The 16466-nt window shown below is 49.6% G+C and overlaps 1 protein-coding gene across 1 annotated transcript in view; it reads right to left on the reverse strand.

Moving 5' to 3' along the window:
- Positions 1 to 16050, reverse strand: part of LOC137599412 (BMP/retinoic acid-inducible neural-specific protein 3-like) — a 36522-nt gene extending 20472 nt beyond the window's left edge. The window contains exons 1-4 of the mRNA XM_068320333.1: positions 15601 to 16050; positions 15101 to 15423; positions 2832 to 3022; positions 1452 to 1636 (exon numbers count right to left, since the gene is read on the reverse strand). Of these exons, the coding sequence (XP_068176434.1) occupies positions 1452 to 1636; positions 2832 to 3022; positions 15101 to 15369 (645 nt within the window). The 5' untranslated portion in view covers positions 15370 to 15423; positions 15601 to 16050. The remainder of the gene's footprint in view (positions 1 to 1451; positions 1637 to 2831; positions 3023 to 15100; positions 15424 to 15600) is intronic.
- Positions 16051 to 16466: the final 416 nt, after the last annotated feature.

Genomic DNA, 16466 nt, shown 5'->3' on the forward strand with positions numbered 1-16466 from the left:
ATTTCTTACATTTCACTCATTTATTTCTTATTTGGTTCAGTTATTTTTAAATATTTCAAAATGAAAAATTCCTTTGGGGTTTCTAATGAACTGCTTTATTTATTCCATCATCAGAGCATTTATTGCCTTTGGGATTTGGCACCCTGGGGTGCTGATGGCACTGTGTCATTTCCAGTTTGGAGTGTGTACTTCTATCCTTTAAATAATAAATACATTAAAACATATATGTTTCCCAGCTGCGGGGCAGTCACAAACAGAAAGTTCCAGAGCAAACGGGGGTGGGGGGGTCGTCCTCGAAGCGGTCCGACATGAACACGTCTGAGCCCAGAGACAAGACTTCCATCAGACACAGTGGAAGACGCCGGATTTATGGGTTCACTAAGATATGTGAAAGCTGGTCGCCCCGTAAAACATCCTGCATCCAGGGGGGGGGGTGGACAGGGGGGGTGGATGGATGGGTCAACAAAGCTTTGGGTTTCAATGTGGGGTACTGTCTTTCTTCTGTAACCACGGTGATAAAGGGCCACTAATCCGGATAACACCATCGCTCCTGGTAAATATTAAGCTACTGCCAGCAGCCAGGCAGCGTGTCATCAAGAGGGAACCCAGAGGGGGGGTCTAATCTGAAGATGCTGTGGTCTATCCAGACCAGGAAGAGGAGGTGACCTGAGGAGCGTTTGGCTTGGACATCAGTGGAGCCGTTCTGAAGGCTCCATCATCACAAACTGGTAAAAGCAGCTTTTAGACGCTCCGTCTGCAAATGAGGTAAACCTCTGCACACCACGGACCGAAGCTTCACGTCCTTTGAAATATGCTCCAATAATCTGCAGCGCCATGATGTTGTGCCGGCGTCCCATCGACGGGTCATTAGCAGTAATTGGTGCGTGTGAATACGTTCCATACCTCCGTCCTGAGGGGACGACATGCATCTTTAATGTCTCTAAACAAACCATCAATCCTGCTGCATGACGTCAATTATTTTCATATTCTTATTTAATAAATCACATCAAGATTATTGATTATTTTGCAATATATTCTGCACTGGAGTCACCAGGGAGAGTGACTCCAGAACTCAATATTTATATCTACGAAAACAGGTACACGATGAGTTAAGTTGGTGATTATATCCACAGAGAGCAGCAAAGTGAGCCCTGATTGGCCGACGGCGCAGCTGCTCTTCTACCTGCTGATTGCAGGATTTACATTCATATGGTTTCCACCTGCCTTGATTTAAAACATTCTCTCAACAAGTCAGCTCATCAAGACCGCCCGCCTGCGTGCAATTATTCCATTTATCCAGAAAAAAGGAGTTATTTCAGCAAAACAATGAAGAATTGACGCAATCATTTGAGAAAAAAATAACATAATATAGGCAATTTGAAAGTCGCGTGAGGATTTGATGTGTTTGATGGTGCTGACGACAGCCCCCGGGGGCGGCGGCGGCGCCCTACCTTGATGGCGGTGGAGGCGATCTGGATGTGGTGCAGCTTGTGGAGCGTGTTCTCCCGGTCGATGAAGTAGGAGGCGGCCAGCTGGTGCAGCGCCTCCAGAGTCACCGCCGTGCCGTTGGACTCGCTCGCCTCCGACGACCGACTCAACTTCCGCTTGTCCACAAAGATCATTAACGACTCTTCCCCTGTCGGGACACAACATTTCATTTACGACGCGCCGCGGTGAGAACATTCCCATAAAATATTCCAGGAGTGCGGCGGTAAAAATAACCAAGGACACCTTCTGTCGTTATATAATCACAAGAGGAGAAAAATATCACTTCTCAAAAACAACGTAGACGGCGATACGATATGACAGCTAACGATTTCGCCCAATGAGATTTCAGAGGACTAGAGACAAACTGTAAAACTATGAAACCCAGATTTCTCTGTTTGCTTCATCGTCTCTCTACTATCGTCTATTTTAAAAACTGTCGGCACTCATTACAGCTTCAGAGATGAGATGAAACGAGCTGGAAGCAGATCGCCATGCTAGCTTAGCTACGACTTACATTCTCTGGCTAACTCACGCAGATCATGTGAGAAACAAAAGGTCCACCCAAGCGACGCCGTGGCAGAGACCATATCTTCTAACATGTGTAACTCGTTGATATCCCTCATGACATTCGACGGACAGGAGGAAGACTTTCGGACACCAGTTGTTTAATTTACTCCTTTAAACACATATTTACAGGAACAGGAGGACAGGAAGTGAACTACAGTACGCCCTCGTTCCTCACGGTTAACGCGTTCCAGGAACCACAAGCAAATAGTGAATTCCGCAATAGAGCGACAAACTATTTATCCTATTATTTAGGGTAATTTAAACGTTTCTTTGGTGTCTCACGGAAGTCCAACACTCACGTCAGTGCGCTGCGTTCCGTGAGTCTCTGAACATAGTGCACTTCCTGATGTTGTCAGCCAATAGAATGCGCGTACGGTATCACATGATGGGCTACTTAAAATCCAGGATGAGGTGAAGTCGTGACTGTTGACGCGTGAATACGTGAGGGATTACTATATAACCCGTCTCTGCTCAGGGTTTGAAGTCTTAACTTCAGGATTTCTTGGTGCAGCTCTTGAACAGACCTTGGTCTGGTCCTCATCGTCCTAAAGGTGTGCCGAGTGCTTGAAGCAAACTGCGAACTCACTGCATGGCAATTCTGTTTCCCCCAAACCTAAATTTAGCCCCAGCCCTTCCATTAAAGCAGTGATAAGCTTCCTGGAACACTTCCCAATGTTTGGCCACCTGGATGCCCAATCGCTTCACCTCTTAACACCTCCTCCCTCCCTGGTGTTCAGGTAGCTCGCTAAAGTACACAATTCGTCTAATGTGTTTACCTCCCAGAGTAGCAGAGAGCAGGAAGTGGGTTCCGTATTTTCTGATAATGTTGTCAGTGATGGCGCCCAGGCTGGGCCGCCTGCCCAGCTGCCTAATGGTCTGCAGGAACTCGGGGTCCAGCGGCAACGAAAAGCCATTGTTCTCCTGTCTCTCCAGGGCCAAGCTGTTCACCTTCCAGCGGCCAAACTCCCTGCAAGACACAAAGACACAAAGACGCGCTCAGCACGAGGCAGGAGAGACGCCGTCCAACGGCACCTCGCTTTGTTTCTACTACACAGGACAGACGCCCATCGAGGAGACTTTCCATCATCGTCAAAACAGGACAGGGATACCGAGGCTGTTTGGAAACCTTTCTATTAAAACACCAACAAAGGAGCGCCGGTCCGAACAGCCGTGTTCTGTTTCCAGTGGTGATCCTAAAGCAGATAGAAGCGAACAGGAGAAGAGCTTCTGCCTCAGGAGGGGGGTCGTCTTCAGATCTCTTCCTGTCAGGCATGAAATATGACGTCTGGACAAGCTGGCGGTGAATCTGGTATGCGTCTCTTTAGAGGATGAATGGTCTCACGCTGTTTCTACCTCCAGCAGAGAACTGCCATGTTCCAGAACAGAAGGCATTGTGTTTCTGCAGCGGTTCTAAATAATAGCCCCGTCTCCCCCCGTCGAGGCGCCGGACAGGCTGTAATCACGGGTGAGGTTTTGCTGCGTTCACAGCCTCTTTCAGAGGAAACGGCTTCCGCTCCGTCCTTTGATACTCATCCCGGCCCTGAAACACGCCAGCAGCCTTTATCTACCCCCCCTCCAGACCGGGGGTTGCTGGAGATGCATAGATAGTCTTCAATTATATGTTTGGAAAAAGTATTAAAGACCTGCCAATCACACGTAGATGGGTGGTTCTCTGGCTGACGTGAGAATCATCCCACATGTGATTTTACAGGTTAAGGCTGTAATTGGCTGTTTTCATCTGTAATATGTAAATGAATAAATCAATATTCTGATTTCTGTGGGTTAAGGCACAAAATGTCACCATTTTGCATTTTAGCGATTTAGCGCGTGGTTGAACACAATCTGGTGCCGGTGTGTGTTCTGGTCCGTGACCCGTTTGTGTGTTAACGGATGAAGAACCGCAAACAGACATGATGTGGAACACGTGGTCTGTAAACCCAGTCCCATCGCCACACGTGTGTGCCGGAGCAGGGGGGGGGGTCGAGGTGTTGGTGCGTTGACCCCTCCACGACCCCTGTCCCCCCTACCACCCCCCTCCTGTGAAGGAGCGCCGTGCCGTTTAACCCCGTGATGACGGCGTGACGTTAGAGTTCCCATCATGCCGTTGATGAGGATGAAGGGTAAACTCCGCTAACGCGCCGTCACTACGTGGGCGGCTAACGATCCTCCGTGGGAGGCGGAGGTTATATATCGAATTATTTTTTCCTCTGGTGATGAAGTTCAACACGTCCATCACGGCGCCATCGCCCCCGCCCCCGCCCCCGCCGCAGCATCAGCAGCTTTTAGCCGCATCCCGTTCCAACAGTTTGAGTCCAATGGGATGCAGGCTGCCCCGACTGCACCAACTTTAATACCCCAAAATATCTCCAGACCCCCCCGGGGGGAGGGCAGCTGCCAATCAATTTCTCTCCAAAAGCGTTGAACCCACCCCCCACCCCCCCGAGACAAACAGGAAGCAGCAAACAGCTCATTAAGACCTGCTTCATGTCAGGGCTTCTCTGTAACGAGCCGCCATTAGTGCCCCCCCATCCACTGGGGTGGGGGGGGCAGCAGGGAGGCAACTGATGCACACTGATGGATGTTTATAAATGGACACACACACACACACACACACACACACACACACACACACACACACACTTCATGGATGACTGCAGGTTTGTTTTACTCCTAACTGCCCCAGTCCTTTGCTGATTGACTGTTACTTCACACCCCACACCCTAACCTAACCCCCCCATCGGGGGCAGCAGGGGTCTCGCTGCACGCCCCACCTGTCAGACCCTTCTGGCCAATCACAGAGGTCACGCGCCGGCCCGTGGAGGGCTGGGGGGGGGCGGTTGGACAGACAGGGGTCAGGCGCTGCTGCCCATCCATCACGCCCCCGGGGGGGCAGGGGGGGGCATGGTGCAGCCCGGAGGCGACACTTTGTGCCCAACATAATAAATCAGAGCCCCGCCCCCGGGGGTCACGATGCAGTTCAGACTGACCAATCAGGACAGACGAATGAACGATGAATACATGAGTGGTGACAACTTTAAATCGCTCTGAAATGAAATAAAAACATCTTCATGTCGCGTCTAAGGCAGAAGTCACTGCATTGTGTGTGTGTGTGTGTGTGTGTGTGTGTGTGTGTGTTGGGGGTTAATTAGTGAAGCATGAAGGAAGTGAACGGCCCCACCCTTCACGTGTAGCTGCAGCCGTGTTCCTTCTAATCATAATAACAGCTCTGATCCAGTTGGTCACACAGAGTAAACCTGGAATAAAGGATTACGTTCCTGGTTTAATTATTTGTGGAACGTCTCCATTCCCACACAGGAAGTCGTTCCCTCCCCAGCTCTGTTTGTGATCATCGGTCTCCACATAAAGGTGATTTACTGCACAATGTGAGCAAACTGGAAGGACGCCGACTGCAAGGAAACACGCGTGTTCTTGCTATCGGGGTAATTAGTGCACATTCTGAGGCATAAAGGGCTGCAGGTTAATTAAACCACTTCCTTTATGTGATGGATTGACTCTGGAAAACCTCATTTCACATCCGACTTAACGCCTCAAAGCCTTTATTTAAATTAAATACGGGGATCTGTTAATATCCATACGGTCACACCTGCAGCCACACGTAGGGATGAACGCTGCTCATTAGCATGTTTAACATAAATAGAGAACACGCCACGCTGTCGTGTGAACGGCTGGACGTCACCGGAGCACCGCTTCGCATTGTTTGTCATTTCTGGGGGGTTTGTCTCAGAACGAAGGAACGATGGAATCTTTAGTGGTGGTTTTGGCGTCCTCAGACGTTTACCTCATCCTGGCAAACATTTGCTCATCATCGCCCACGAGGCCGCGGCGGGAACACGGCGTGTTTTGTAGCTGGGTTACCCCAGATACCAGAATAACCTGCTGTGGAAAACAGTTGTTTGATGAAGACTCAAAGTTATTTCAAGGACCTCCCCAAAGAGAATTGAGCAAAATAAATAAATAACTAAACAACTAAAAACAGGCAGTGGAGGAGTCCTTCACGCTCGGTGAGACGAACCACGTCTCACTGGTTTGGAAGACCTTCCTCACGTTCAGCGCTGCAGCGTTCTGGGTTTAGTCTGGTTTGACATTGATCCTCCTCCATGTGCGGGACCATTTCAGAAATTAAGACTCGCAAATAAAGAGGCTTTTCATTCCAGCCACATCAAAAGATATTCCCTGTTTTTCTTCCTGAAAGGCACCTTGGTAGCAGCTCACTGTGAACTTTTTAATTGAACGGCTGATGATCAGCCTGAACAGAAGGAGTTTGGGAGTGAAATGGGATGTTGGGGTGGAGGCAGCAAAGAGAAATGTGTGTTTTAGTTATTCACGCGCCGCGGGGACGAGAAAACCAAAGCGAGATCACGACGGAGGATGAGAGCGTAATGATGTCGCTAATAGCTGCTGCGTGTGAACGCTCCTCAGAACCGCCACCGACGGCTGCTCCGGCATCTAACACACAGCACAACATTCCTTTGTGGAAATCCCATTAAAGCTACTGGGGAGGCCCCGTGAACACGCCGCCACGCCGCCTCCTGTACCGGATACTTGAGGAAAACGTAGTATTTGATGGTGGCTGGAGATGGAGAGGTCGCCACGGAAACGCCCACAGGGGACCAGTTTGAATTTCTACCAACAGATGGACCGTGGAACCCGTCGGGGGTGGCGGTCGGTTTCTTTTCTAACTGGTTTCATTTTTGGACTGAACTGGTCCCCATCAGATGTCGGTGAGCGTGGCGGCGTGTGGCTAGTTAGCGGGAGCCCTGCAGCAGCCAATTAGCTCGCGCCACAGCGTGAGGCGTCGTGTTGTTCGGGTCCCACCAGAGCGGACTTCATCAGCAGCGTCGGTGGGGGTCGACGTGATGATTCATGAGATAACACTCCAGGCTGAAGACTGGTTTTCACCCGCAGCTGCTGAAAACTTCCTGCAAGGTAGTTTCAAATTAAAAGTCCAGAGGACAAGCCTTCATTTCTGAACACAGCTTTTATCGTGAAGAACTTGTGAAACCAGAAACGTAGCTTCAGCCTTCTGAAGCGGCAAGAACATTAATTCTTCATGTTATTTGTGTGAAGGAAGTAAATTGATGATGTCACCGCCGTGTCGCCATGGGAGGAGCTGCGAGTTCGAGTCCAGGGGTGAATCACCTGGACCATTAGCGCACCACCTTCATCACGGGTTTCAAAAAGGTCAAGGTGCTAAAAGGTCACGTGGAACCCACTGGAGAACACGCACACACGGGATGAGCTGTACGGTATTTTCACGAGGCGTTGCCACGACAACCAGCTACACCGGAGCCTTACTGTCTGTTGGACAAACTGACCTCTGGGAAACGGTGTGATTTTGGGGTTGAGTTGGTGACGCGACGGGAAAACCTGGTTGGATGCTTTTTAAAGGCGTTCAGGATGAATCAACTTGAATTCATGCACTTTGACTTCATTTGTGGTGATTTCAGAAGAACCTCTGATTGATAATCATCTATCAGCCATCTGATAGGTTCTGAACCACAAAGGTGTGAATGTTGCTCTAAATGACGGCTTCTATCCGAACGTCTCACCGCATCGACCTGCTGGTATTTTTACTGAACGCCGGTTCGTCCTTCATATTTGTATTCCTCTGTTACCCTTTTTCATTTCTTTCCAAACAACAACAACACACAATTTCACCGCTTTACCTTATTTTGCTCAGTAAATCAATTCAAACGTCAATTTTTTTCAGAGCGAAACACTTCAGTGTTCAGAGAAGAGAGCAGCAGGAGGGGGACTTTGGTTAAGAAAAAAAAAAAAGCTAATTGTGTTATTGATTGTAGCTCCCATGAATATCAGGACACTGATAGACGGGGGGGCGATCAGAGGCTGAGCATCGTTTCAGCAGGATCGCTGAAATAAAGACCGCTGATCCTTTTTGTGCTGCAATTTGTCAAAACAGAGCTGAGAGAAGCAGGACAAGAGTCCCTGGAACCACATGGTGTTTCCACGGCGACCTCACAAGCGCACAAATGAAATGCACACGGAAAGAAGCGTCTCTGTGTGCTAATCACTAGCGTAGCCTCACACGTTAACACACGCAGGCTTCCATCACGGATGAGTCTTCACCAGTGTGAGCCCACTCCTCCTCCTCCACACCTGCCCCAAATCAGCTTCGTTAGCCCCGCCCCGTTCTCTCATTGGCCACATTCCCCTCCACCTGATCACCTCCACCTGACCCTCTCCTCGTCACCTCGACTTCATCTCAGCTGCTTCAGGGTCTGGATTTCAAATTAAAAGTCTTTCTGTTGATTCTGTCTCAACACCTGATTCGCAGTAGTTGCTTAACATGTTAGCAGCTAACATGCTAAACTGGTCATGTGACACGTGGACTGATGGCGGTGGGATTAATGGGGGCGGCACTCGTCTCACTCTTTAACGCAACCAATCGAATTTCTCTAGCGGTTTCAGACCAGCAGCCGTAATCCAGACCAGCAGGGGTTAAAAGTGACAAATATGTTTATTGATTATCATTTATTCCAGTTGGCTTTAATCCCCTGGAGTCCTGGCAGCGAATGGCTTCGGTTCTGGGGATGAAACCTCACCATCATTTGAATAGAACGGGTTTATTTTTTTAGTCTATTCAGAGGTCTGCCTGCGTGTCTCCGTCTGATACCGATGGTTCTTATTCCTCACGGCGAATAAAAGACGCGTCACAGCGGATCCTTCAAGAAAAGCCAGAATTGAAATATTAAAAAGGATTTAGTGCAAAAGTGTGAACTCAGGCTTTTAATTTGTAGGAGTTTAAGTCCAGTTTGAACACCAGAAGAGCCCCAGCATCAAAAAACAGCTTCCTGTTTGTACATTATTCCTCTTGTCTTTTTGTTTTTTTTTTTTTTAAATTTGTCATAAATGGAGATGTTCATAAATAACGTGAGGGCAGACACTAAACGTCCCAAAATGAGTAAAACATCAGTCACATAATTAATCTGGATTCATCTTAAAATTAATTAAAATGCGAGAGAAAAAAGCGACTGAGATGAACGACTTCCTCGGTCGGGGAGTTGGTGGGGGAGGGGGGTCCTCCAACACGAGCACGTCGCCCACCGATGATCCAACATGAAATATGAGAGCCAGGCGGCGGCGGCGTGCTCGCCGGCTCGTCTTCATCGTGTGAACATTAATGACTGTTAGATGATGACGATCAGGATCCTCATCATTCACACGTCGGTGTGGAAAGAACAAACTGATCACTAGTAGCTTCACCACCAACAAAAAGATCGATGTCATCATCGAAGAATATTTCCTAATTGTGAACACGGTTCTGCATTTGAAGCATCTCCACCCGTTGTCACCAGTGGTGACCTGTGCTACATGCTACCGATGCAGCTACAACACCTACAAAAAACAAGTACGTGAAACGACAATGCACAATATTTTCTGCACTATTAGGCGCATCTTCAATGAATGGCCTATTTTAAAACATTTTTCATTTTTAAGGTGCACTGGATTATAAGGCACACTGTCGGCTTTTGAGAAAATTGAAGACGTTTAGGTGCGCCTTATAGTGCGGAAAAGACTATCAATGCTGATTGTAGCCCAAAGTTTAGGATGTAAAACATCAATTTAATCTGAAATGAAGGTCAAGATAATGAATGTTGTGGATGTTTAATGTTGAAAGGAAGAAATATTTGAATTTGTTTAACCCTCGAGAACTGTTTGGTCCAAAAAAGGACATTTTTGTTGTTTTTATGTGTTTCTCCCCCAATAAATCAGTCAATTGAAAGGATAAATATATGAAAATTTGCCAGTAATTTCAGCCAATTTTCACTGTGTATACACATTACCTGATTGGGCCAAAAACGCTCCCATTGACTCCCATTATAACCACATGTTTTTCTTATACTATAAGTGCATATACAGTATATACAGTATATACAGTGTATATATATATATATATATATATATATATATATATATATATATATATATAATCTTTATATATTATATATGTATATTACTATATACAATAATGCTGACATTTTTATGAAACTAGATCTTCATTGTCTGCAGCAAGACAATGACCCCAAAATCTCCCCACGACCCAGAAACAGACCCAGTCTGTTTCACACAGCTGCTAAAACATTCATCCAACAGTTGTAATATCTTTATCAGAAGTATTAAACTGTGCACTAACTTGGAAATAGTCCGTATTTTGTGTTTTTCCCATTGGAAGAAAAACAGGGTTATAATGGCAAAATTCCACATAACCATATATAATAATAATAATAATGAAAAATATAATAAACTTTATATATACTGTATATGGATAGGACTGAAGTAATGGAAGAGATCTGATGAATTTAAAGACAAAAAAAATATTTCTGTATTACATTTTTTTTACACGTTTATGAGGCGGCTCTTTTTGACCCGATCAGGTAGTGTGTGTAACCATTTAATCGGTTTTCAAGGGTTAAATCACCTCAGAAACACGATGGAATGTTTTTTTCTTTAAGACGGTCATGAGACGGCACACGGGACGCAGCGCCGCCCTCGATTCTTGCTCACGCCTCTAGATGAGAAGCTTTCTTTATTTCAGGTCACGTCTGCACTCTGAGTTTTTATTTCTCATCCTTCATATAAAAACCTTCCAACGCCACGCATCCGTTCATCCATTCCAGCTCAGGCCATCCGTGCAGAATGTGGCCAAAGCGACGTGCAGAGTCTCTTTCACGGAGCCGCCCCCGCCAGACCTCTGGCCCTGATAACTCCCCCCATCACACACTTGTCAGAAGCCATAAGCTGTGTGCTGGATGAAGTCCTCGTCACTGCGTGGCTGCTGGTGATGAAGAGGAGGAGGTTCACCCTAGTTCTGTCCTGGAGACACGTTCACCCTCTGAGGGGGGAGGACGGACTCACATCCAGCCGCTCCGGCGTTGCTGCTCAGGATGAACCCTTCATCAGCTGTTTAAAAAAAATCCTCCCAGTTCCTGAAACGTCGATCGCTTTGCAGCCGTGATCGATCGCCTCACCGTGTCCAACGAGGTCGGCTTTATGTGGTTAACGTCAGCGAGGAGATGGACTGTGAAATGAACGATGATGTTTACAGCCGTCATAAGTCTTGTATTTTATTATTGTACCTTTATTGCCCTCAAATTGCCCCGTTATTAACGCCGTACCCACCGCCTCCATGCGCTCTGCTCCTGCTAGGATGAGCCGCTAACGGCTCTTCATCTGCACCTGATCAACCACCTAAATGGTCTGCATCCCGTCTAACCGCGGTTGTTAGCTGGAATATAAAAGCTGCTCTTCAGAAATGGCTCTCAGGACTTGGTTGAAAAGGGATCGCACAAAAACAACGCGACAGATTTCCGTCAGGTTTGGAGGAATGATGGGACATTGGGCCGGGAATAAACCTTTCAATTTTGACGCAGATCAATATAAAGGAAATCAATGTCCTGTTGGGAATCGTGTGAACGCAGACGAGTGAAGCGATCCTCCTTCACCGCCGTCTCCATCGATCGACATCCCTTCAATGCTGGACGCCGTGGTTTGGTTTGAAACATGAAAGCCACATTTATCTCAGCACAAACGCGTATTTTCTTAAGGTTAGATAAAGTTCACAGTCACGAATCAAAGAAAACATCGACTTTTATACAAAAGCGAAGGTCAAGGCTTCCTGGGCGAAACCCGATTCTGATCATCATGTGAGCAGAAATAGTGAATATCCTCAAGAAACCTTCTAGTCTCCAGTTTGAAGACGTTTTTGGTGGATTTTTGTCTCCTCTGAGTTACCCGCTAACGGCTGTTCCCACCTCCACCACCCCTCTGCGCTTTGATCGTCCTGCCCCCCCATCATGCAGTGTGTGTGTGTGGGTTAACATGGTAGTATTACATTGTTGTATTATCTTCACTGCTCACTTCCTGGTTCTCCCTGGTGAATTCCTGCGTTCCATGTCGCCCTGTCCCATTTCTCAGTCCCCTCTGAGAAGCGCTGTCCACACACACGATGGAACGCACACACTGGGCTCCACGTCCTCCAAATGTCACGAGTAGAATTACCCGGCGCACCAGGTATGGTAGCATCACGCCTCGGCGTTCTGACGTGTTTTCGCAGACAACTGAAACACTCATCCCGCCGTCGTGACGAGCGGCGGCTCCTCGCATCACGCCGAGTCGATGCGTGAAGCGACGCGGAGCGACAGGACAAAGGAGAGCAGAAAGCAGGGGAGATGAGGCGTGATGGAGAAGTTATGGCCCATGAAGAAGAAGAAAGGAGGAGCTGACATTTCGGCTGTCCGCGGGAAAATCCCGGCGCGGGAAAATCCCGGCTCTTCCAAATGATGGAATTAAAGAAGCGTTGTGTGTGTTGGGATGCACGGGTTAATGCCGCTGCTAACTCGGTCTGACTGGGACCTGTGCTAACGGGGCAAATAAAAAGAGGAGTGAACAAAAAAAGGACGGAAACGCTGTTAATTGTTTTTTTAGTCAAACATGCCCAGGTGTGTGTGTTTTACAGAAACAAACCCGAGCAGCTGTGTTCGGTATTTAATTACAGCCACAGAGCTGATGGGATTTGTGACCCGAGCTGAGGATGAAACGCAGCCCACGAGTTAAACACACACAAAGCTGTTATGCAGGAAAACTGCATTCTCCTGCAGTGAGGCTGTTGGTATGAATGGTTTCATAAGGGTGTTGGTATGAATGGTTTCATAAGGGTGTTGGTATGAATGGTTTCATAAGGGTGTTGGTACGAATGGTTTCATAAGGGTGTTGGTACGAATGGTTTCATAAGGGTGTTGGTACGAATGGTTTCATAAGGGTGTTGGTACGAATGGTTTCATAAGGGTGTTGGTATGAATGGTTTCATAAGGGTGTTGGTACGAATGGTTTCATAAGGGTGTTGGTACGAATGGTTTCATAAGGGTGTTGGTATGAATGGTTTCATAAGGGTGTTGGTATGAATGGTTTCATAAGGGTGTTGGTACGAATGGTTTCATAAGGGTGTTGGTACGAATGGTTTCATAAGGGTGTTGGTACGAATGGTTTCATAAGGGTGTTGGTACGAATGGTTTCATAAGGGTGTTGGTACGAATGGTTTCATAAGGGTGTTGGTACGAATGGTTTCTATCTGCTGAAGTCTTGGATTCATCCCTTCATTCTGTCTGATCAGGACTCGGGTCGAACACTTTCACCCAGACGTGTTTGGAATTAGAAAAATCACCATTTTTACTCAAACGTTTGTGACTGAAAGCTCTGATTCCTTCAGACGGAAGATGGAGTCACATCTTATCCCACCTGGGATGATATTCCATAATAATATTCCATAATAATATTCCATAATAATATTCCATAATAATATTCCATAATAATATTCCATAATTCTTCCCGTTTCCTGTACAGATACTCTCGGACGTGCCGGTGCAGGGACCGGCCAGCAGGGGGGGCTGCAGCTCCTGTTCCTCACCCTGACTCCCTCTCCCCTGCCCCCTGACGGGAAAGGCCAACCGAGCTCTGGAGAATATTTATGAGCTCTGGAGTGCAATTGGTTTGAGATCATTTGACGGGGGGGGGGGGGTGCACATGGAGATAAAGGAGAAGCAGAGGCTCTATTTGAACCCGTTGGTTTCCTCTCTGCTCTGAAAGAGTTTTTTTTTTGGCTCCAATGAGTAAAAAAAATCTGCCAACATTGAGAGAAGAGCTCTGAACTGTCCCCTGAAGGGCTCTGTAGTCCTGGTTGTGGGTTTAACTCCTGCAGATGGCGGCGATGACGGAGCTGCTGATCGATTGATCGATGCAGACGACTCAGAAACGTTTCCTGGTCGCCTCCTTCTGGACTCGGAATCCCCCCCGCCTCCGTTTCCTCACTAACGTCCTCCGGCGACGGGTCACCGCTCAGAGAGGAAGATTTCTGAAGCCGAAAAAGAGTTTTCAACTCGGGGAGGAGAGCAAAAGACGACACGAGGACGTTATTCCACCACGCTGCAGCGTCTGTTGGAGTCCTGCTCTAATCTGTTGGCTCACTTTTATTCTGCAGGGGAGCTGAAAAGGCCATCGCAGCTGAAGGGGAACGGCTTATGGAGCTGTCAGGTTCTGGACGTCCGCCCACAGAGGTCATCAGGAGGTACTGGGGTCAAAGGTGGGGCGGAAGGACGTTTGAAAGGACAACGCAAGACTGGTCTTTATGCTAATGTCTGATTTCAATGCTGGGGAAGGTGAAGGAAGACAAAGCAGGCAGGAGGATGGGGGCAGGAGGATGGGGGCAGGAGGATGGGGGCAGGAGGATGGGGGCAGGAGGATGGGGGCAGGAGGATGGGGGCAGGAGGATGGGGGCGGTCAGACAGAGAAGGTGCGGGGGCCAGAAGGGGAACATCTCCTCTCTGTGCAGGTATTGTCCCCCCCCCCCCCTCAGGCGCTAAATGCCAGCGTCAGTCAGTCCTCTGTACCACTGTAAAGCTCCATAGCACCAACACACACCTGCCTACGACACACACACCTGTGTGGAGGCGATCAATGAGGTGGGAAACCGTTCAACCGTTCAACCCCCCATCGAAGACGCGTCCGGAGGCTCCGGACGACCCCCCCGACCCCCAATGGAGACGCAGCAAACGGCTTTAAAACACACTTAATGTGACGGTGTGTGACGTGAGACGACTGATCCATCACACACACACACACACACACACACACACACACACACACACACACACACACACACTCGGTGATGCTCCCCAGCCTTTGTGAGGACCCGTCTACCCGTCCTGCATCACCAGAAACCGGATCCACAGCACACTGGTGTGAACGCGGCCCCCCACCAGACCGGTTCTGTATCTCTGCTGTGAACGCGGCCCCCCACCAGACCGGTTCTGTATCTCTGCTGTGAACGCGGCCCCCCACCAGACCGGTTCTGCTGTGAACGGATCTCAACATCGTGTTTTTGCCCCAATCAGTTTCTTCTTCTTCACTCTGAATCTGCCCCCCCAGCTTCACTGAAACACGTTTGTTCCTTTAATTCTTCCCTCCCGTCATGCATGCAGTCCTCCTGCCCCCAGCTGCCCCCCCTCACCTGTATATCTTGTACTTGGTGCTGAATCCCTGCTGGTAGCGTTCTGAGAAATCAGAGAACTCCTGGGAGCGGTGGAAGGGGCCCTTGTCCGACAGCAGCCAGCCCAGGGGCCCCGCGGAGCCGCCGAAGCCCGCCCCGCCGGGCTCGGCCGCCCCGACCCCCGGGGCCCCCCAGGCCCCCGGTGCCACCCAGCGCTGGAGCAGGCTCAGTGTGAAGCACCGCCATAGAAACATGAGGGCCGGTCTAGTGGAGGTGCCCGGGCCCCTCATGCTGCTGCCCCCGGCCCCCGGGACTCTTCATGCTCCCTGCGCTCCGGACGCGTCCTGACGAGGGGAGGGGGGACAGTCATTCATGGGGAGACACGACCGGACAGCTACAGCTGATCCCGGTTTGAACACATTTAACTGACATTTTCATTCATTTGCATATTTTAAACAATTCTTCCCTCCACGTGACGTCACGTGACGTCACGCTGATTCTGCGTGTCTGTCTGTTTTTACCTGAGTCCAGGTGTTCTGGTCCGTGATTGGCCGGGATGAGTGTCCGTTCGGAGCGGTGAGGTGTGCGCGGCGCAGGGCGCACACGGGGCGGCATCGAGGGGGGGGGGTCCGTCACTAAACGCAGACAGACGCGCAGTTCAGGCAGAGAACAGAGGAGGACATCCGACTGGATCACAGCGGCATATTCCCAGCGGGGGGGGGACGGAGTCCGGTAGGTCCAATCCAACGGAACGAGCCGGCGCGCTGCTCAGGTGGGGGTCAAACCGTCCAGGTTGACTAGATCGGGATTCGGTGAACCCCCCCGGAGCGCTCCTCGCTCCCCCCTAACTAATTTCGGCTCTGCAGACGCGCTGGGGGCGCAGAGACCCGCTGGAGCTGGACGCGCCTCTCCTCCTCCCGGCGCACGGGAAGTGTGTGGATGATCCGTCCCTCCCCAACCAGCTCCCTCTCTCCGTCCCTCCCCAACCAGCTCCCTCTCTCTCTCCGTCCCTCCCCAACCAGCTCCCTCTCTCTCCGTCCCTCCCCAACCAGCTCCCTCTCTCCGTCCCCCCCCAACCAGCTCCCTCTCTCTCCGTCCCCCCCCAACCAGCTCCCTCTCTCTCCGTCCCTCCCCAACCAGCTCCCTCTCTCCGTCCCCCCCCCAACCAGCTCCCTCTCTCTCCGTCCCCCCCCAACCAGCTCCCTCTCTCTCCGTCCCTCCCCAACCAGCTCCCTCTCTCCGTCCCTCCCCAACCAGCTCCCTCTCTCTCCGCCCCCCCCCCCAACCAGCTCCCTCTCTCCGTCCCTCCCCAAGCAGCACGCCGCCCAATTTCATTTATTCCAGCAGCGCGAGCGCACACCCGGTTGGCTGAGAGGTAACCGGAGGT

The sequence above is a fragment of the Antennarius striatus genome, chromosome 7, assembly GCF_040054535.1.
Source record: "Antennarius striatus isolate MH-2024 chromosome 7, ASM4005453v1, whole genome shotgun sequence".
In the NCBI taxonomy this organism is placed as follows: domain Eukaryota; kingdom Metazoa; phylum Chordata; class Actinopteri; order Lophiiformes; family Antennariidae; genus Antennarius; species Antennarius striatus.